The 20,893-nt window shown below is 42.8% G+C and overlaps 4 protein-coding genes across 5 annotated transcripts; 2 read left to right on the top strand and 2 right to left on the bottom strand.

The window, feature by feature from the left end:
- Positions 1-95: 95 nt before the first annotated feature.
- Positions 96-2,159, bottom strand: Ugt305A1 (UDP-glycosyltransferase family 305 member A1). Its single transcript, XM_018008954.2, has 4 exons — positions 1,326-2,159; positions 839-1,254; positions 668-780; positions 96-613 (listed from the first exon to the last, which is right to left on the bottom strand). The coding sequence occupies exons 1-4, from the start codon at positions 1,961-1,963 to the stop codon at positions 185-187; spliced, it is 1,596 nt and encodes a 531-aa protein (XP_017864443.1). The 5' UTR covers positions 1,964-2,159; the 3' UTR covers positions 96-184.
- A 1,103-nt stretch (positions 2,160-3,262) lies between these two features.
- On the top strand, positions 3,263-5,271 carry LOC108614249 (UDP-glucosyltransferase 2-like). Its single transcript, XM_018008286.2, has 5 exons — positions 3,263-3,413; positions 3,476-4,006; positions 4,066-4,505; positions 4,557-4,669; positions 4,722-5,271. Exons 1-5 carry the CDS (start codon positions 3,295-3,297, stop codon positions 5,112-5,114), a joined length of 1,596 nt encoding a protein of 531 aa, XP_017863775.1. The 5' UTR covers positions 3,263-3,294; the 3' UTR covers positions 5,115-5,271.
- Positions 5,126-20,740, bottom strand: LOC108614254 (uncharacterized). Of its 2 annotated transcripts, none has more exons than XM_018008292.2 (4): positions 20,233-20,740; positions 7,254-7,410; positions 6,962-7,083; positions 5,126-6,901 (listed from the first exon to the last, which is right to left on the bottom strand). In XM_018008292.2, exons 1-4 carry the CDS (start codon positions 20,260-20,262, stop codon positions 5,840-5,842), a joined length of 1,371 nt encoding a protein of 456 aa, XP_017863781.1. In that variant the 5' UTR covers positions 20,263-20,740; the 3' UTR covers positions 5,126-5,839. The 2 variants fall into 2 exon arrangements, with proteins under 2 accessions (XP_017863781.1, XP_089325277.1); XM_089469151.1 differs by lacking the exon at positions 20,233-20,740 and adding an exon at positions 13,050-13,624.
- On the top strand, positions 19,565-20,374 carry Dpy-30L2 (Dpy-30-like 2). Its single transcript, XM_018008295.2, has 2 exons — positions 19,565-19,725; positions 19,785-20,374. Exon 2 carries the CDS (start codon positions 19,810-19,812, stop codon positions 20,083-20,085), a length of 276 nt encoding a protein of 91 aa, XP_017863784.1. The 5' UTR covers positions 19,565-19,725; positions 19,785-19,809; the 3' UTR covers positions 20,086-20,374.
- Positions 20,741-20,893: the final 153 nt, after the last annotated feature.

Genomic DNA, 20,893 nt, shown 5'->3' with positions numbered 1-20,893 from the left:
ACAATCCCAACTTATATACATATAGTCCCGTTAAGAAAATTTAGTTTATACTGCTTTATAACAATTATTAATATTAATAATTTGAAAATAATAAATTATGTTTTGCATTATTTATATTTAAAATCACTTAATATGTAGTTTGTCTCGATGTTAAAGCACCTAAATTTTAATCTATAATTCAAAACTAATCTTCTTTAATGTCCTCCTGTGGCTTGGCTTTTACCTTTTTTTCTTTAATGCGTCTCACCTTCTTCTTCTTACTTATGCTTTGCCAGATCAGAAAGATGAAATTGCCAAAGAATAAGAGCATAAAAAGTAGAGGTATAATCAAAACTTCCATTGATTTTCTAATATGGTAAAACATTCCAGAAGACTTGGAGACCGACAAGTGCTTAAAGAGGTTCGGCTGGCTGACCAATTGCTCCGCATACCAAACGGCCACATCCAAAGGCTTCAGTTGGCGAGTGCGATAATTGAGCTGTGCCTGCTGCATTGATTCCAAATAGGAATCGTCTCGTATCAATTGCTTCAGAGCTGCGGAGAAGCTGTTTACTGCAAAGTCTCCGGGTGAAACTCGAACTCCCAAATGACGTTCCTCCAAGCGCTGGGCGTTCTGTGGTGCAAAGAAGTAAGGGTCTGAAATATATGTAAATGAATCTCAGCTTACATTGATCTGATCCATTAGCAGGGGCAACACAATAATTGGAACTGCATTGTAGACAGCTTCCTGGACACTGAAGCTATCTCCATGACTGAGAAAGGCTTTTACATTGGAGTGAGCTGAAATCGAAAACAAGAATTGAGACAGGATTCGAGTTGAAAGAGGCTCTCAGCTAACCCAAAATATTTTGCTGCATGTTTTCAACCACGTTGATGGCTCTCAGATTGTAAAAGTTTTCGGACAACTGAAGCTCCTTCACATTGTTCACATTCCAGAGGAAGCCGAACTGGCCGTACTCCCTGATCATAGCCTCAATCGCCTGGATGCCCAAGCCATACATCAGCTCAATATGGGGCAGATTTATGTAAATGATTCCCTCGGAAAAGCGATCTATAAAGTCCTGAGTGCTGAAGGGCAATGGCTCCGACTCGGAGAGAATGTGCAAGCCGCCCACCTCTATAACGTTCGGTGGCATGTTCTGCACATAGTCCAGAGCCGGATGCGTGTTGAGCAGCACTACCTGCACCTCGGGAGTGAAGTACCCGTTGCCCAGCATGCCGTTTAAGACGGGCTGGACCACAGACCATTGAATGCTGTCGGGAAAGGGAAGGATTGAGAATGGGTTATCTTTCCCTAGTCTGCAGTCATTTAGTTTCATAGTTACAATTGCTCAGCCAGGTACATGGCATGGTTCTGTAGCCGGTGCCAGTACTTCATTTCGAGTGGCAGTCGACTGGCGAAGTGCGGAATCGTTGCAGCACTGATGGTGTTCTCAGCTTCAACTAACTGAAGTAGGTCTGTCGTCAGCTTGCCACTGCTGAGGGCCATGACGGGCACAGATCGCAGCTGGGGCAGCCTCGATAGTAGACATTCAATGGAATAGGTGGCATCATAGATAATCAAGTCAAAATTGCCCTCCGGAATGTTGAAGTTCTTGAAGAAGAGTGTCTCAACCGTGAAGCGACAGGTGCCAAGCAGCGCCTCATACCAGATGAGCAGTTGCTTAATATCCCAATAGTTCTGGTAGTGACCCGTCGCGTCCACATAGTGCTTCCGAACCACGTCGTACTCGTTGCTCACCGGAACGCCGGTTATGCCCGGTATGTCTGCATCTATATGTGAGCCAATCACTGTCAGCTGGTGACCGCGCTCAGCGAGTGCCTGGAAGAAGGGCAGCACCCAGCCAGGATTATTGTGCGCCGGCGTGCCGACAATGCACAAAATCCGAGCAGCATTCGACTGCTGCCAGTTGCTGCAAGTCAGCAGCAGCAGCAGCGGTAAAAGAGCCCCGATAGATTTCATGTTACCAAACGAGTGCACCGCAACAACGCGACTGATTCACCAATGGTCCCGCCGGTTGAGATAAGATAACGATAATCAATACCAAACGATAAGAGTTTTGTTTTGTTTATTTTTTTTCTCTCTGGAGAGCAGTGTACGCTCAAAACAAATACGAAATGCTATATAGAGCGTATGTTCAGACTGAACATGACAAACTTGGCAAAGTTTGTTACGTTTAAATTTTGTTGATCTCTCTTACTATTTTCTAAATACTCAATATGTAGCGTATACATGTATATATAATTAATCAACCAATAATCAAAAGCTCTGAAACTGATTAACGATATTAACATGATTATTATTAGATAAAATTTTCCATAAAATAGAACAACGATCGGAGAAGCCCGTCTAAAAGAGTAAAAATTCTATTCTAATCTAAAGAGCAGCAGCCGGACCGTGTAAGAGTAGAATACACGGTCCGGCTGCTGCTCTTGGGCTACTCTTTAGACCTTTACTACGGCGTATTAATCGTAGAATAAATGTTGTAAAAAGCGATAAGCTCAACTCTGTAGTTGTCGCTGTTTTAGCTTACGAGATTGCAGTGCCAACTCGGACGAACAGACGAGCATCTTCCCGATCACTAGCAAATGTACTTTTTGGAGTCTTGCATGTATCTTTCTACCTGAACGCAAGTTTGACTTTTCTTATAGTAATGATAATAAAGATTTTCCCGATATGTCAGTTAGGGGCGTGGCAAATCGGAAAATGTATTTTCCAGCAAGTCAGAAAAATTGTTACTTGAACAGCTAGATAGCTGACTTGGGAATGTGTATTCGCGTTAGCGACAAGGTTTTAAAATCAGGACTCCATTGTTTCATATTTAGCGAGTGTTACTGTTATAATCGTTTAAAGGTATACATATATATAGATTTGTAAATGTACAATTTTGAGTATTTTTATATTGATATTTCTTCAAAAAAGTCTCCTTTTTGTTGCGTGCGTTTTTTGTAAGAAAAAAATATATCCATCTATTATATATTTATATTCAATATTCATCTATAAAATATTTGTAATTACTAATTATGCAGGTAACGACTTTACCGTGAATGAGTATTCTACAGTCGGTAGTGCTCGACTACAACGTTATCTTTTATTTTTCAACAGATTCAAAAGTTCAATAATATAAAGATGTATGCAATGAAACAAACAAGTAACTCAAAGCTGATTTGCTTAGATTGTGATGAGCAAAGAGAGAAATTGCTTTTACAAATAAAACTATTTCTTATCAGCTCTCAGTGGGTATCGCTATAAGAGCAGAAAACTCGCTTGGCAGCGGCTCAGTAGCCGTCAAGATGTATTCCGACAAATGTCTCGGCATTCGCGTCGTGGTTGTGATTCAGCTGCTTGGCTGGGCAGCTGGTGCGAATATATTGGCGTTGATGGGCATGACGTCCCACAGTCATCACATATGGCAAGTGGTTGGTGCGGCTATGGAGCATGGCTGGGAGACTAACGGAACATTCTCGATTGCAGGAATAGCGTATTGCTGTATGAGCTGGCTGAGCGGGGTCACAATTTGACCATACTGTCTGTGGACTTGCCACGGCCCGATGATAAGGTCCCAGCCAATGTCAGCTATATCCACCTGGAGCGTGCCTACGACTTTTACGTTGCGGGAGGCGCCGACAATTTTGATATTAACGCGCTTATTGGCATTGGCGACTATGTGACAATTCCGATTCATTATGATTACGGCCTGAAAACTGCCGAAAGCATAGCCGCATCGCAGGGCTTGCAGCAGCTGCTGAACTATCCGCCGGACTTTGAGTTTGATGTGATTATCAACGACTATACGCTGGGACCCTATCTGCTGGGTTTCGCGCACAGATTCCGCTACCCGCCCATTATTGGCATAACAGCCTTTCACAACGCGCCTATAACCCTGGACTTCATGTCGAATCACTACTTTCCCGCACTTGTACCCTACTTCTCGACTCTGTATAACGCGAGCATGAGCTTCTTTCAGCGTTTGGATAATACGCTTATATTTGCCGCGGACACAATGTGAGCATAAAATCAGTTTCATAGACGACTCAAGTAATTTATCAAGTGCTCCTAATTAGCTATCGCCGGTGGTTCTACAATCCCCAACTGGACGAAATAATGCGACCTGTTTTTGGGCCCGATATGCCGTCCCTTTCGGACTTGGCGAAGCTTACAAAGGTTTCACTGGTCAATTCCCACCCCGCCACCAACTATGTGGAGGCTTTGCCACCTAACGTTGTCGAGGTGGGTGGCATGCAGGGCAGGCCGGGGCAGCCCCTGCCCAAGGAACTAGATGAGTTTATGAGAAGAGGCAAGCGCGGAGCCATATTGTTTTCGTTGGGCACCAATATGCTGCCACAGAATGTGGACAGGGAGACTAAACTGAAAATTGTGGAGGCCTTCAGGCAATTGCCCGACTATAATTTCTTATGGAAGTTCGACAAGGAGTATTTGAGGGATGTGCAGATGCCGGACAATGTATTGGTGAAGGATTTTCTGCCTCAAACTGATGTCTTGGGTAAGTTCGATCTGGCAAGTGAGTTGAGATGTTGATCATGATAGTTTCCAGCTCATACATCTTTGGTGTTGTTCATCTCGCACTGTGGGGGATTAAGCACCCAGGAAGCGACCTGGCACGGTGTGCCCATTGTCGGGATTCCTTTATTCCTCGATCAGTATCGGGTAAGTTCATTTCGTATTTGGAAAGTGACTGCAGCAATATATTCTTCCGTAGAACCTCATCCAAACAATTTCCGCCGGAGCCGCTGTTCAGGTCAACTACTTGAATATGACCACTGTCCAGCTGGTTTCAGCCATTCGAGAGGTTGCCGAGAACAAGAAATACGCGCAGGCCATGAAGCTGCGCTCTCGACGCTTACGCGATAATCCTGTGCCACCCTTGGAGCTGGCCGTGTGGTGGGTGGAGTATCTGCTACGCCATCCCGACCCCGCTCACTTGCACTCGACAGCCAAGGAGCTGAACTACTTCCAGTCGCATTCCTTGGATGTGATCGCATTTCTGGCACTGATTCCCATGTTGCTCACATATGTGCTGCAGAGCCTATGTAGGAGGAGCAGGAGGACGCGAAGGCGAAGGCCCAGCAGGAGGCATCCCAAGCACGATTGAGTTACCAAACCTTTTTTGCATTATGAAATATTTTATTTACTTTTGTAAAACTAAATATTATACATGGAATGTTTGTTATTGCTATAATTTCTAGGCAACGGGTGCTCATTATTTCTAAAAAAAAAAATTCGAATTACAAAAACAAATAAGAAACACATATATATATATTTGTATAATTTTGGTTCTGAGATTTGCATAATGAACAGCTATTGGCAAAGAAATTACTCACTGATTCTAAATCTAGGTGCGCTTATATACGTGTGTGTTTGTGTGTGTGTGGGTGTAGTAGTGTTTAGTCTGTTTTGTGTTTATTTACGCGTTGTTAATATGGCAAGATTAATACATGAAACTATTTTCACTTACCGCACCGACAGCGAGTGCCCCTAATGAAGCTTTAGTCTAACTAACCCTAGGCGCGAATTGCACATTGGATTATTCATAAATTAAGTTAAATATATAAGTATTAAATTAATTAACACAGATATTCGTTTTGTTTGTTAAGTGGTTCGAGTTCTGGGCGCAGGGTTAAAGCGTGGTTATATACAGGTTAGCAGGCGATAGGTATTCACTACCTACAGTATCTAAAAATGCTTTCATTTAGTGAACACCCCTCATACGAAGCGCATTCCCTAACTTGAGGCTGTTCGGTTAGTTTTGGTGCTTAGTGAGGATACAGGGCACAGTTCGTGGATTATCGGATTATCGATTAATTGCTATGACGCACTTCACTCGTTCACCAGCTGCGCTGGGCCGGGATCGTCGTACGGCGCTCCATTAGCACCCACATACTGATTGTTGTTGCGGTGCACGAAGCCACGCCCGGGAGCTGCATTGTAGTAGACGACACGGCGTATGCCGAACGGATCCACATAGCCGTAGCTGCCCGCTCGCTTGCCATCCACCTGGGCCTCCTCGTGGTACTGCTTGGGCAGCACATAGCGGAACCCATTGCGAGTCACGCTGACCCCATCGTAGTCCGAGGCATCCAGATTGTTGCTGTGCAGCGGACGCAGTCGGCGGCGGTACGCCCGATCCGGCAACGGTGGCAGCAAAGGCGAATCCAATGCATTCACATCCAGCGGTAAATTGGACGTGTATAAGCCATACGAGCTGCGCAGGGGCGTGGCTGTAGGCGCGTAATGATAGCCGGCATCGCCTAGGGAGGGCGGCGCAACGAAGGGGGCGGGCGTTGAATAAGCAAACTGATCCTGCGCAGCAATGGGCGCGGGAGTCGTCGACACAATGCCAACGGCTGTTGGGCGTGGTCGCACTCTCCTGCGGTGCGCGCTCAGAGGCGGCAGCATGGACAGCTCTGGCGCCAAGAAAGCCGGCGAGGACACGGCAGGACGCGGCGTCGTTGAAGCAATCACGGCAGCAAAGCGACCCGGCGCAAAGCCATGATCCGCCTCCTCGTCGTACACGTTGATCGCATTGATCTCATCGATGGGCTCCGCGTTGGGCTGAATGTGCACATTGCCGCCCAAGAGATGATCGCGCGCTCTTGGCAGCTCGTCCGGATAGTGATCGAATCCTAGCTGCGTTTGCGGCTCTATCTTGGCTGCCTGCTCGGGCGGCAGATAGTTGAGTTTGCCCACGCCAGACTCCAGATTTGCAGTGGCCAAGTTTGGTGAGCTATACAATGCTGGCGGGGGCGTGGTAGTTGTGGTTGTGCTGCTATACCCATAGCCATGTTTGCGATAGCCGCCGGCTACGCTGTTGCCGCCCACATTCCCATCGACCAGAACGCCAGATTGAGCTGGCGCTGCTTTCGTGGACTTGATTGCCTCCTGTAAAGCACCGACATATATGAGCTGCTGAATGCTGATGCTATGCCACTCAATAGTTACCTCAATGCCTCTGTTTTGACCCACGAAAATTGTCTTGGATTTTAGTATGCGGTATCCCTCTTTGTCCGCGATGTAGTCCTTCTGCCGCAAAAAGCCGGCAGCGTCGATCCAGGCCTCTGTGCCTGCAAAATAGATTTGTGAATTCTCAAATTGTTGTCTACACTGTGATTTTTGGTGACTAAACCAAAAGCAGTTCAAGTGCTGCTTCATCTAAATGGATTTTTGATGAGCAAATATTGATTTAGCTAAGCAATAGCTAGTCGTTAATAACGGTTTCTCATTGTGGACTTACCGATGACTGTGCCGTCCTGCAGCCGTTTCTCCTTGCGGAACTGCCCGTTGTCGGTCTGAAAGCGGAAGTATCTCTCAGGTCCCTCATCCGTTTGAATGTGGTACTGACTTTGACTCGCGTCGCCCCACGAGGCGGCTGCCAGCGCTACCAATGCCAGCTGCAATGAGAAAATTGTCGACAAGGGGTCAGTAACATGCCTCATGCCACTTGCCACTTGCTACTTGCTACTTGCTACTTGGCACTAGTTATTTGCCAGTTGAGACCGGTGTTTTGACTAATGGCATATGGCATATGGCAATAGCCGTACATCCGCTGCTAATGGCAGCTAGAAATGCATGTGGATCTGGCCAAACATGGCCAACTGCAACAGATGTTGGATAAGTGCCGACAGGTAGCTGTTGCCTGTTGGCAGTTGGCAGTTGGCGTTGCTTAACTTGGCCGAAAACGTGCAGTCATCGATGCACTTCAAATTCAGAGTCAAGGTGACATGATGAGATGCAACCGCAGCGGTTGCACAATGCAGCGCAGCGCAGTGCAGCGCAGCAACAAGTTGCGAACGGAAATGTGGCATGTGAAAGTGTATGCTTAGCAATTGCAACGACGCGCTGCGAACCGGTTGGAGCGCACACGTTGCGTATACGCCATGTGGCTCAGAAATAATAATGAGCTGTAATTCAGGGACAAGGTTGACGCTGGCGCGATTGGCTCATTGAGATTCTTTTGCCAATTATTCTAATGCCGCCGCCACCCGCACGTAAACAGCTCGAACGCTTCAATTACCTAAGCATGCAGTCATAAACCACTCGCAACTGCCACTCGACGCGATGGGGGCAGCGACCGGGTGCGTCGCCACGGCGGCTACGTGGGCGTCCGCCACTGCGAATTGTGGTTTGTGTGCTTCAATTAAGCTAATGATTTCGTAGCTGACATTTTTATTATAATTTTGTGCTTGTTACCCGATTCGTGTTCACTGCTCGCATTCGCTTGTTGCTGTATTTATTTTGCTTTAATTAATTATTGGCTAAAAAATTATTCAGTTTTATTTTCAATGTGTCGCCTTATGACAGGCTTCGTTTTTGCTTTGTATTTACTCGTATTGTAGGCTGTAAATATGAATAAATCTTTAGAGCGAAAATAAAGTTCAAATCTGGAATCACTGAACTAAACTCGAACCGAGGCTGATATTTGTTTTCGCATTCTTTCACTAATTATTGGACTTTGTTCATAATTGCTTTGGCTTTGTGGCATAATTTATAAATATTTGTAATTAATTCACTTGAATCAGCGCTTTGATTAATTAGATTTATGACTAACAGCAGCCATCAATCATGATCGCAATTGCATCAGCTAGTCCCACAGCGAGTGAGATATATTAAACAAATATGAATATGTGCTTCCCTCCGAAATATTTGACCACTTTCTAAAGATCGAAAACAAAAGTCCCCATTCCCATACAATTACAATCAATTTAAGTATTTGCGCATAAGCGTCATAGTCAATCGACGGCGATTTACACAGCTAGAAATTTATTTCATTTGCTAACGCAACGTAATAAATTGTGCAAAAATTATTATGGCCATTTCCGTTATGGGGCTAAAGTCGGTGGAGTCGCTGTGGCTGCGGCTGTGACTGTGTATGTGTGTGTGTGTGATTGTGGCAACAACGAGAGTAAAAGTGGCAGCAGCCACAGACCAACCACTTCTGCAAACTGCGAGAGCAAAGATCTGGAAGAAATTTAGTCCAAATTGGCGGCGCAGTTACTCAACCGGTTGGCGTTGGAGTTGGCTCCAGCCACAGCCTGGCAGCATGTGTTTATGTTGTTATGGTTGTTGCCGGCTGCTTGCCGCCTGATGCTGGCGCTGGTTACGTGAGAATCACAAGAGTCAAGCGACTCCTTTTGGGCGCGAGCGCGCCTTAAAATGGGAAAAAGAAAAAAGAAAAACAAAAACAACAACCGAAAAATCAAAAGTGGAAAATCACGTTTTTCTTGGCGCGAGATTTAAGTGCCGCTTTTTGTTTACGTTATTGTTATGGCTGCAGGTCGAAATGGTAACAAAGCCCGTTAACTGTTGCGCAACAATTTTTGTTTTGTTTTTTTATTGTTATTATTTTTTTTGGCATTACTTACGCAGCATTCGCCCAATTGTCTGCATGACCCCAAAAATTCTCAAAGCTGCAATTGGCGAGAGTCACAGAGATCTGATCAACAATCTCTTTGAATCCGACTGCCCGCGGCCCTCGGGTGTTGCCTTGCCCCACAGTGACCTTCGCTGTCGTAGTTTCTTAATTAAAAATCGCTTCAATTATACTTGTGCGAGCGCTCCAAATATATTAGATTCAGAAACAAAAACGCGAATAAAACTATGATAAATGATCAGGGAATAAATGGCGCAGCTTGCGATTTCGTGTATGCCAGACAAATCTATTAAAGCAACGCTCTAATGAATGAAGCACACCCATCGCGATGACGGCGAGCCTTTCATATAGGCTAAGCGGCGTGTTAACCTTTCGCTACATATGGCCAGAAACGCACACACATCTCATCTATATGCTTATTTGTGCATGTAGCCAACCCACACAGTCGGCTGGAATCGACTGATAAACATATGTATAATCATGTTAATCACAATTTGTTGCCGCTTCCGTCTTGAAATATGCCAAAACACTGGCATCAAAGCCAAGCAAACGGGTAAGTGTAGCGCATGCAAAATAGCAAAAACAAAAAAAACAAGTAAGAACGTTGCAGTCGGGCGATACCGATTGCAGAAGACTCATTCACAGCCCAAACGCTGTCAACCAGAGTATATAGTGCAATTTTCAAGTCTAGTGCGCAACAAAAAACAGGGCATGATCCCATTTAAAATGGGAAAATCATCGATAGCTATTGCTATGATCATTGCATAATTGCATTCAAATTACATGCATATGTATATAATTTATACAATTTTGACTTTTAATAATATACATGTATATATATCCATATATTGGATACCGGCTTCAAGCTAGCAGCAGATCAGCGCGATTTTACTATACATGTGCACACACTCATCGTCTATTCTATGCGTACAGACAGAAGCGCGCCTTTTCTCACATTCTTAGAATTTCGATTGATTTCTGGACTTTCTAGCCGTTACTGTAGTTTTGTCTGATGACGCTCTCTTATTAAGCTATTCTATTTTAGCAGCTGAGTGCTCGAGCAAAGCAATGGCGCGGGTGCTAAGGGCGACGCAAGTAACGTTAGAGTAGGGAGGTTCGAACCTCTACTATGTTTTTTTTTTTTTTTTTCATACATTTTTCGTTTTTTATAAAATATATATTTTATTGGGAAGGTGCGAGCTTGACTGAATGGCACTTAATACTTTTCATTTTCTTAGTCGAATAATTTTATAAGTTTAAATTTGTTTCTTCTTAAATAGCCCTCAAATACATATATGCAAATACATACATATGTATATATGTAAGTCTGCACGCATAGCATCAAGCATTCCAGCCTTATACACGCGCTCATTTGTATGTGTGTATGTATGCACACATAAATGCGTACTCTAGCATATTCTAAGAATCTCGTTGCGATTGATTTGTCTTTGCATTGTTTTTGAATTTCCAGCCACCACTCTGGCTTTTCTTTGCTATGTGGCGTCATAACAATAATGTGATTTCGTTTTAACTTCTATTGATCGAAACGACGCGGTTGTGCTGTAGGCTGAAGCGCCGACGACCATTATTTTAGCTATTTTGACAAACATGCTGTTTGGGTTGGGTGCGAGTTCAAATCCCGCGGAAAACACTTTTTTGTAAATTGCAAATTTTTGTTATTTTAGCTTCTTTTAAATTTTTTTAAATTCATAAAAATGTTTCCTTTTGTATTATGAATATCTATTAAGCTTATTTATATGTACAAATGCATAAATAGATGGCTGACGCATATAAATGTCGCGATACGGGCACTGTAAATGCCGATTGCCACGCCCCTAGTGGCCGTCGACTCCTCAATTTTAGCCAGTTCTTAGAACGAGTAACCGGTTACCTAAATGCAAAATTTGAATTCTTACGCTCAAAAAATGTGAAAATTACAGGGTATTTTTCGATATGCCACGCCCCTAAAGAGGCTTAAAAATTATTTTTGGGGCATCGATAGAGGAGGCTACCAGTAACTTAACTATCCAAATTTGAAGCTTCTAGCTCTTAAATTGTAGGAGATATAAACTTTTGCGGTTTGCCACGCCCCCTATGGGCGGACATATATCTACCATAGCTCGTTGGACTTGGATGATCAACCCGCGTATATATACCAAATTTCAGATCTCTAGCATCAATAGTGCCTAAAATATAGCAGAATTCGAAAAATCACTATATCTTCAGGTCCGATTTGCCACGCCCCTAAGGGACGTAGATATATAATTTTTTCACCCATCTTCATAGAATTAAAACATTAGCTTACGTGCAAAATTTCAGCATTCTAGGTTTATAACTTTAGGAGATACAGTTTTGTCCGATTTGCCACGCCCCTAATGGGCGGAGATATATCCGCCATAGCTTGTGATCTTGGGTGGTTGGCGCGGACCTACATACCAAATTTCAGCTTTCTAGCTCTTCAACAAACATGATTTCTGGTATATCGGAAAATGCATTTTCCGATTTGCCACGCCCCTAGTGGGCGGATCGGGAAAATTTTAACACTTTATAAATCGGAGATATACACGAGTATGTGTTCCAAATTTCAAGTCTCTAGCTTCAATAGCGCCGAAATAGATTGCGTTCATACGGACAGACGGACAGACGGACAGACGGACAGACGGACGGACAGCAAGACGGACATTGCACAAAACCAATATACTCATTTCACTTTCGTGAATGAGTCTAAAAAGTGAAGAGAAAACAAAAGACTTAAGACACAAACCTGTAGCATAGCATGCAAAACTACAGTTGCTATCGTTGTTGTTGTCGGTCTTTTATTTTGTGGGTTTTGTGGTTTTTGTGGGCCTTGTGGGTTTGTAGGCGTATGGGAATCAGTTGGTTTGTCCGCTGCTTAGTCACACACTGATTAAAACCACCATATGTTTATCTAGAAACTTGTGCGATTTGAGGGATTGCTCTCACTTGCAATTGCTTTCGGCGAGCCGATGAAGCAAATAATAATTTTTTAATTGCTCAAATTCCACAAAAACAATGCCCCGAACAGCAACACGACGAACATGAAATTCTATATTAATATGCGGCGATTAATGAAACATTTCATTGGGCACAATCGATTCCGAGAATGTGCGCCATAGACACGACGACTGAGTCAGGGACTCTGCTCGCCTATTGAATTACACATTTCGACGAGACGCCCACACCCACACACACAGCAGAGGGTCTCTGAGTATGTGAGCTACTGACAGACCGCCGTCAAATTTCGAGCATAGTCCAAATTACTGTGGGAGCACCAACAACAACAACAACAGCAACAGCAACAGTAACAACAACAGCCGCTATAAAATTGTATTAAATTTCGTTAGTTGATTGACTTTTGGTAGCTGCAAAAAAATTGATTGCCTTTTTTGGTCAACGCTTTTGGTGCTGCCATTTCCTGTTTGTTTCTCGAGGCATTAACAACAATTTGCTAGAACTTCAATTGAAAATATGATTTGGCAAGTCAAATAGCAAAGAAGTAGAAGAAGAAGAAGAAGAATTAAATGCTGGCACTGTGTGTTGGTGTTTGATTTGTTGGCACATGTTTTCAAAACAGGCAATGCAAACCACGCGCTTCTGAGCCAGCGTCCGCCCGTCTTGTTGGTGTTATTCAAAACTGACCTGCATCGCAGTAGCTGCTGCATTCGGGGCAACCCAGTTTCGACATTTGCATCTGGCAGCTGCTGCTACTCGGCTACACATTTGCTAATTTCTATAAATAAAATCACATCCGAGGCGCTCAGCTGCGGCGTGCTCTGCCAATGCACAAATACTCTATGGAAAAACTCGTGTTTAAGTGCCTGGCAGACAATTGAGTCTGTGGAGATGTTGCCTTATTTATTGACAAAGGTCTTAGCAGCTTTTTAGAAGTGTTTGCCAGTCAGCTGTGCATTCAAACTTTTCGAATACTATGGCAAAATAATATCAGTATAAAGTCTCTATCTATTCGCAGTTAGCTTGAGTCCATAAGTCATATAAGGGCATACGAATTTCGTCATGCCATAAGTGATAAATTTCTTTGAGAGTAGTTTTCGCTGTAGTTGTTTGTTACTGCGCGACTGCCATAGATCATTTAACAAATTGCGAACAAAACTGCATTCAGACAGTTTGACTTGCATTTGTCGCTGTCGTTGGCTCCGGCTCTGGCATTGCATCATATTTGTGCCATTTTTGTGGAGCTTGCCAAATGCGTAATACCTGTGGCATGCACGAGGTGTGAAATGGCGCTTACGTCTAATGCTCGGTAAATATACAGTATGATGATGATGTGATGAGTGAAATGCGATTGTTCCACTCTGAATGCGAACGCTCACATCCACCCACAGTGCAGCCTCGCTGCGCGTGTCAGTCACGCAACAAGAGAATAGAATATGGCACTTTTTGTATCGCACAGTAATTATGCAATTGGCATGCAGGCATGCCAGTCGGCTGTTAAACAAATGTACATGCATCATAAATAATAAGCCATAAACATTATTATGACTTTTATGCGTTTTCGTCACGGCGACAAGGTCAGCTACGTCACTCAAAAGAATCAGTTGGGCAGCTCACGTAGGCGGTTAAGTTTTTCACGCGCTTCCGAAACTTTTCACTTTTTGTGGTGTGTTGTTGTTGTTGTTGCTGTTGTAGTTATTGTTTTTGTACGCTTAATGGCGTTGCTTTTCGCTTAGATTATGAATATTGTGAAGTGGCCGTTTAATGGGATTGCATAATGCGGATAGAATTGTAGGTGGCGCACCCAAAATGTTTCGAGCCGTGAAATGTTATGTAATCTTGGGGCGCCCAGCATAAGCTGAGCTGCCTCCAACCCGCTGTCTGGCTGCTGTCAGCTGCGAATTGCATGAAGGCCGTCTGTAATTAGGCAGCCAGCTATGAAGCCGAGTCTTAGCAGGCACCCAAAAGGCATAAAAATTGCTCAGCGCCACGCTGACTCATCAGAAGTGTGTATACACCGTATGTGTATAGTTTGAAGGCCAAGAAAATGTGGCATTGACTGATTTGCGAAGGAAAGCCGAGTCGACAATATAACGCCTTAAATCACAGACAACGCTCATCGAATGTGTAGCAAAAGCTGTCAATAGTGACACTGGCACGCACCACTCACTGGCTTGCGCGCCTTGGCTTGACAAGTTCGTGTCCTAAGTCTTTCTTTTAATGTGTGCCGATTCTGTTCAACTGCAACGCATCAGTGCTTTTTCGCCTTGGCGCTTTCGGCTGGCAATTCGAGTATTTGCATTTTGCAAAGTTTCCGCATTTTGGGCGCTGCACTTGGCTGCTCCAATTCGCGACTGTTCCAACTGGGTTACAGTCCAAGTCCAAGCGTTTTGTGGCCAAAGAAACCTAAACGCGCTCGTGACATTCGGCCCCACAAGAGAGTGAAAGTTGCACGAAGGAAGGCAACAACAACAACAGCGGCTAAAAATATATTCAGCTCAGCTTCGACATGCCCCAATGCAACTTGGCATAGCCAGAGTTGCCGTTGTTGTAGTTGCTGCTGTTGTTGTTGTTGTTGTTGTTTTTGGCCATGTTCGATGTGCGATCGTGTTTTAATTTCGTGTTGTATAAAGCTTTTTTCATTGTCAGCGGCGTGCGGGCATGCAACTTGCATTGTTTGCCCAAGTTGGATGCTTCTTCTGGTGCCTGGCTAAAATGCTAAAACGTATTTCATAATTGCTGTGGGTTACTTAGTGGCGTCAATGTACATCGTGTTTTATTTCTATTTTCTTTACTTATTTAGGCTTTTGCTTTTGCCCACAAAACGCACACACACACACACACAAAAGAGGCAGCCAAATTAATCAAAGTAATTGGCCAGCTCAGGGCGGCGGCGACGGCGGTGGGGGCGTGGGCCACTTGGTGTATGAGCTGCGTGTAAATGAACTTCGTATGCATGCACGTATGAGTATCTCACAGATAAGACCATGTGGGAAAAGCATTTTGGCAGCGTTTACAAGCTGCTGTTGCTGTTGCTGTTGCTGTTGCTTTGGGCTGGGCGCCGAGCCGTGAACTGTGTCAGCAATGTTGCATTTTATGCAAAATGCCGCTGCGTCAAATACCAAAGTCACTGATCAAAACGCCAAACTATTCGCCAGCCAAATGCAGCATGTGCGTGTGTGTGTGTGTGTGTGTGTGATAATGCAGGCTGCTCATTTGACTTTCCAAAGGGCCAACGACAGCGTGACTTTGGCATAGTTTTAACGACTCAGCTCAGCTTGATCATTTCCATTGTGTGGAGAGACTCATTCGTGGATGCGTGGGCTACACCTTGGCTATGAGTCTTTGATAAACCAAGCCAACAAAAGCTAACGTGCTATCTGGCGACACTGCCGTACCGTGGTACTATGGTGCCACTATGGTGCTGCCGTGACACCGTGTGTGGGCACAGGGACACAGCATCGCGTGGTTGTCTTGTTTGCACTCTAACAACTTCCAGTTGCGGCTGTCAGTTGTTCTCGCTGAAATATTTGAGACAGAAGTGCGACAAGGCGTGAGTCGCAGTCGCAGTCGCAGTCGCAGGCATACTAATGGAAAATTATTATGTCAGCGGAAAATAGTTCAGAATCTGAAATCAAAGTACAAAGTGCTGTACTCTGTATAGACAAGGTACACAAACTATACTAAACCTAATGAGCAAACATGACAGTCTACCTCTAAGCATTAAGTTATTAAAAGGTTTGCAACATGCTCAGGTTAGTATATCAAAAAATTCTTCATGTGAATTTCATAGTTGATATAGCAAATTATATAATATTCATTTAGAGTATTGAGTCGTCTGTTTCTTTCAGTTGGCGAATTCTTACTTGCCTCAGTTGCCTCAAAGCATTTGACACCTACTCAAGTGCTAAATGAGAACAGAATATGGTTTTCATGTAAACAGGTAAATTATCCATTTATTAGACGTTGATTGCCTTTTCATACTCTAAACTCATTCTAAACAAGTCAGCCGAGTATGCCTCTAGTGTGGAAATATATGAAACATTTATACACATACATAGATATGTAGTTGAGGTAACGACTTTTAAATGTCCGCCTACTATTCAGTTTTATATTTTTATTACTCAAGGACTGACCTAAGGTTCACTCTAGAGATACTGTATGGGATTAGCCTGCGGCAGATGACCTGCTGACCAGACGTACATAATAAATTCTTAAATAATATTAATCATTTTTAAAGCTAAAAAAATGATAGTGATAATAAGATGTTAATGATGTTGACTTATGCATATGTATGTGGTACTGAATGCTGATGAAGCGTTTATACGATCGTAATGTGTAAGATTTCTGTGATGTGTTCTGTGTCAATGATTATGACAGTATTGATGATAATAAGGATGTTAAATGAAACTAATTTGTATAATGAATACGATCGGAATAATTTTTTTATGAACTGTTAAATAAAATTTAAATTAACATTTAATATATATGGATCGAACATATTTGATACTGTTATCAATAATAATATTGATCATGATGCTCATAATAATATTTTTAATGATTATTGGAACTCGTATTGTTAAGATACCATAAACAATAATTAAAGCAAATACAAAAGGTTGATGCTAATTAAAATGAATTTGATTACAATTAGTTAATTATGATTATCGCAAGGCTCATAATGAGAATTGTCCAGCTCTTTTTATTTAACAATATAGTATATTACTCAATTTATACACTATTGTAGTTTATATTAATGTCTTCTTCTCACATAGAGTTGATCTCAGATAATTCAGGTAACCGAAAAATAATTTTATTGCCCCACAAACTACCCAAAAATGTCGACTCCCAGGCGCGTCATCTTCCCACATTACTCAGGCGGACTCACTGCCTGACCCGTAATTCATGCACTTGAACATGGCCATAAACATTCAAACAGCAGCTGTGGCTAATTTGTTTGAAGCACCATTAAAATTTGCGAATTGGCTACGAATATTGTGCAGCTAATTGAGTTAAGTGAGAAATTCCAGTTAAAACGGGGCGTGTGAACCAACTAATTAGAATTCAATATATTTTCCCTCTTCTTCTAGGCATTCCGTAAAAATTTCTTTGCGCCTTTTGCCCTAGCCGCACTTTTGGCAATTGGGTCAGCCAATAAAACAAAAAATTGCAGCATCATTGTTAGGAAAAAAACAAAGAAGGGAACAAAATAAATAAAGTTGCTGTTATTTCGGTGGGCTTTATTTTTGACTATTCACGAAATGCGATTTTAATCAAGCTTCATTATGGGGCGTTCAAAAATTTATGGATAAATAATTTATGCGTAAAATGCAAAACAAAATGCCAAGCCAGATTTCATTGATTTGGGTGCCTCGAGCTGCCTCAACGGCACGTTACATTTGAAATGATATTTAATAATATGTAATTGTAAAATGCAGAGATCAGAAATGAGAAATGAGCGAATTAAAAATTGTCTGGCACACATGAGGTCAGACTTATGTGGAGAGTTTACATAATTGCTGGACTGAAACCGCAAATCTTTTCATTTTATTGCTGTCACTCAATCTGATAGCTTATCTCTCGCTCTCACTCCCTTTCTCTGTATGTCAAGGTCAGGCAAGTAATCCGCAGACACAAACAAATGCTACAGTTGTTAATTAATTCAGTTGCGCTAATTTTGCTGCCCCATTTCAAATACATATTAACAAATAATTTTGTGTTTTTTTTTTACCTCGCTTTGCTTTGGCTTTTACAGCTGCTCATTTGCATTTTTAGTGCTTATCTTGGACCAGTCTTGGACTTGTCTTGAGCGCGCTGCCAATTTGCGCAATTGCGGCTGCAATTTGTTTGATTTGTTGCCTTTCAAGGGAAAGGTTTGCCCTGCCCACGTGCTGCTGCCGTCTGCCCACCAGAGATCACATCTCAAATACACACATGCAATCCATTCATCGTAAGACACGGCGTATTCAACGCCTCAGCACGTACTCATCATCAGCAGCAGCAGCATCATTATCACCTTCGTATCTTCGTTATCTTTTCGGCTAGACGATGCCAGTGACCTTTGCTACGCTGCTTTTCATATTATTATTATTTCGCTTTTCCACTCTCCGTCTCTACTTTGCGCTCTGCATATTACACGCTAGTTCAGCGCCGAGATCAATATCGGGGGAAGCCCGAAGCGGTTGCTGTCTCATCGTAAGGAAATCGTACTACACGATTTTTGTTGAAATTTTCATGATGTTTTTTGAATTATTGAAGATTGATTAAATTACGATGCCCACTGCTAACTGTTAAGAAATAGCGTTTTGCCTATCCACTCAATTCTTTTTATATTCAAATTTAACCAGGCAACTCTAATATGGGTCAAAAACTACAGGTTTGTTTATGGCAAAAAGAAAAAGAAAAAAAAAAAAAAAAAAAAAAACAGAAATAAAAAAATATATATGTTAATCGTTTGTTTTGTTTTATTTTTATTTTCCCTCGTACTTTTGCATATCTGCCACATGAGTAGTACGTTTAATATGCATAAATTATTCAAGCAACGGCAGCAGCCAGTGAATCGAAAACAAGTAGCACTTAAGCCTTTGATTGCAATATATTGGCATCTGTTTTACACAGCTTCTAAACGTATTCCACATTGGTGAATTGGCATTGATCTAACAAGATTTAATGCTTGTTTCATGCCAAGGCAGCACCAAATACCTCTGCCTGGGTGCCGCGTGTGTTGCCCAACTCATTCCGCGAATGGCTTATGATCTTAATTTGTTTCCTTTTGTAATTGCTTAATTAGGCAAGAACAGAAACAATCGCAATGACAATTGCTCGTTTATGTTGGCAATTCTAAATTTCACAATAATCGAGATAAAATCAAATGAATTAATAAATCAACGTAAGTGCAACGTTTCTCTTAAATCTTGTCTCTAAGTGCGGCTGACAACAAACGACTTTGAAATTTTTGCTGTGCTGTAGCCAAAGCGTTGCTGTTGATAGATTTAGTGCTACGGCTTAAATAGAAAATAAAGTTGTGGGAACCATTTGAAAGTGTCATAAAATTAGCATTTTAAGTGCCCAAAATGGCTTCTGCCGACTAGAGGAGAAAAACAGAACGGTGCTTAAAAAAATTACTAAGCTCATAGATGATTTTCGTTTTACGTCAATATTTATTGAAAATTTAAAAACAAAATTACCAAGATGGCCATGAAAATTCATGACCCACAAGCTAAACGAAATTGTCGGGCATTCGTTTTGAAAACCTTAAAGTGAACACATCTCAAATCGACACTTAAAACAAAATAAATATTTTCAAAAGTATTACACGTTTAAATTTAACATTTATTTCCTTTTTTTTTTCTTTCTTTTTGTGGTGAGAGAATTCGTTTGACACCAGTAAAAAAATAAATTAAAAATATTTATTCATTTTAGAGGTAAGGACTGAAGAGCGGGCATCATGTCGGAAGACATGACCGCCAAGTCCTCGTTCAAGGATGTGCCAAACGCAGCTATTACGGACATGCAGAACCCGTTGCCCATTTGCCGGAAGCCCCGCCCGGATATGAACTCGCTGACGGTGCGCCAGTATCTGGATCAGACGGTGGCGCCCATTCTGCTACACGGATTGCAGGCCCTGGCCCGTGATCGACCCACAGATCCCGTTAGCTACTTGGCAACGTATTTGCTGAAGAACAAGAACCGTTGCGACGAGCTCAATACGGATGCCATGTGAATTCCTTTCGTTTATTGACTTGCACTCAAGTTACGTTTAATTTCTTGATTTCGTTGCTGACAATCGCTGCTATTCGCTGATTTTATACCAAGGATGTTTACTCTACTACACACGTATACGGCAGAGCACTTCCTTTACCCTACTCACCGTGAACAGATGCACACTCTCCAGAAACATGATTTACTGCTGTTACTTGTTGCACACTCGTTCTAATGTAATCGCGCGCACTTTAGTTGAATATTAATAATTGCAGGCAGGTGGGTCTAACACAGATGCTGCCCCACGAGAATTTTGTTTTTGCCGGACTTTTCATTTACTTTGGGCTTGCAGTGCGTATACACAATATTTGGCAATTGTTGCTGCTGCTGCTGTTGCTGTTGCTGCCAGCGACATCACGCCCGAGCGCGTTGAAGTCGAACGGAAAATTGCACCAAAAGATGCGCCGTTAATAGACAAATCTTTTTTATGCTCTTTTTTTATTTAGCGAGTTTAATTAGTTCCGCCGACTGCTGATGCTCCCGCCTGCACTTCCGATGTTCGTGGCTGTTAACTGAATGATGACTGATGATTATTATCGTTCGACCGATCTCTCTCTATCGCACGTCCGTTTGCTCAGCTGGCTCGAGTGCCACTAAAATCGCAGCGCTTTTAGTTGACGGTTTAAAAAACTTCAAATTCAAACGGCCCAACGGTTCGGCGCTTCGTTTCGCGGTTCGGCTGCTGTCGGCTGGCATCGGCTGGCGGCTCGACTGCCACGAAGCATAGGCTCTTGCCTATGGGAACGGGGCAGCAACTGACTGGCCGCCTA

Source organism: Drosophila arizonae, chromosome 4 (assembly GCF_054131065.1).
Source record: "Drosophila arizonae isolate 15081-1271.41 chromosome 4, UAZ_ARI_1.0, whole genome shotgun sequence".
Taxonomy (NCBI): domain Eukaryota; kingdom Metazoa; phylum Arthropoda; class Insecta; order Diptera; family Drosophilidae; genus Drosophila; species Drosophila arizonae.
The sequence above is the reverse complement of the archived record's forward strand: the minus strand, read 5'-3'. Positions and strand labels throughout refer to the sequence as shown.

Coding starts and splice junctions, on each gene's coding strand:
- Dpy-30L2 (XM_018008295.2), top strand. CDS start 19,810: ATGTCGGAAGACATGACCGCCAAGTCCTCGTTCAAGGATGTGCCAAAC.
- LOC108614254 (XM_089469151.1), bottom strand. CDS start 13,130: ATGTGTAGCCGAGTAGCAGCAGCTGCCAGATGCAAATGTCGAAACTGG. Junction 7,411..13,049: donor CAGCAGCTACTGCGATGCAG/GTCAGTTTTGAA, acceptor TTCTCATTGCAG/CTGGCATTGGTAGCGCTGGC. Junction 6,902..6,961: donor GTCAAAACAGAGGCATTGAG/GTAACTATTGAG, acceptor GGTGCTTTACAG/GAGGCAATCAAGTCCACGAA.
- LOC108614249 (XM_018008286.2), top strand. CDS start 3,295: ATGTATTCCGACAAATGTCTCGGCATTCGCGTCGTGGTTGTGATTCAG. Junction 4,506..4,556: donor GCCTCAAACTGATGTCTTGG/GTAAGTTCGATC, acceptor GATAGTTTCCAG/CTCATACATCTTTGGTGTTG. Junction 4,670..4,721: donor TATTCCTCGATCAGTATCGG/GTAAGTTCATTT, acceptor ATTCTTCCGTAG/AACCTCATCCAAACAATTTC.
- Ugt305A1 (XM_018008954.2), bottom strand. CDS start 1,963: ATGAAATCTATCGGGGCTCTTTTACCGCTGCTGCTGCTGCTGACTTGC. Junction 1,255..1,325: donor ATGTACCTGGCTGAGCAATT/GTAACTATGAAA, acceptor CTTTCCCGACAG/CATTCAATGGTCTGTGGTCC. Junction 614..667: donor TGCTAATGGATCAGATCAAT/GTAAGCTGAGAT, acceptor TTTGCACCACAG/AACGCCCAGCGCTTGGAGGA.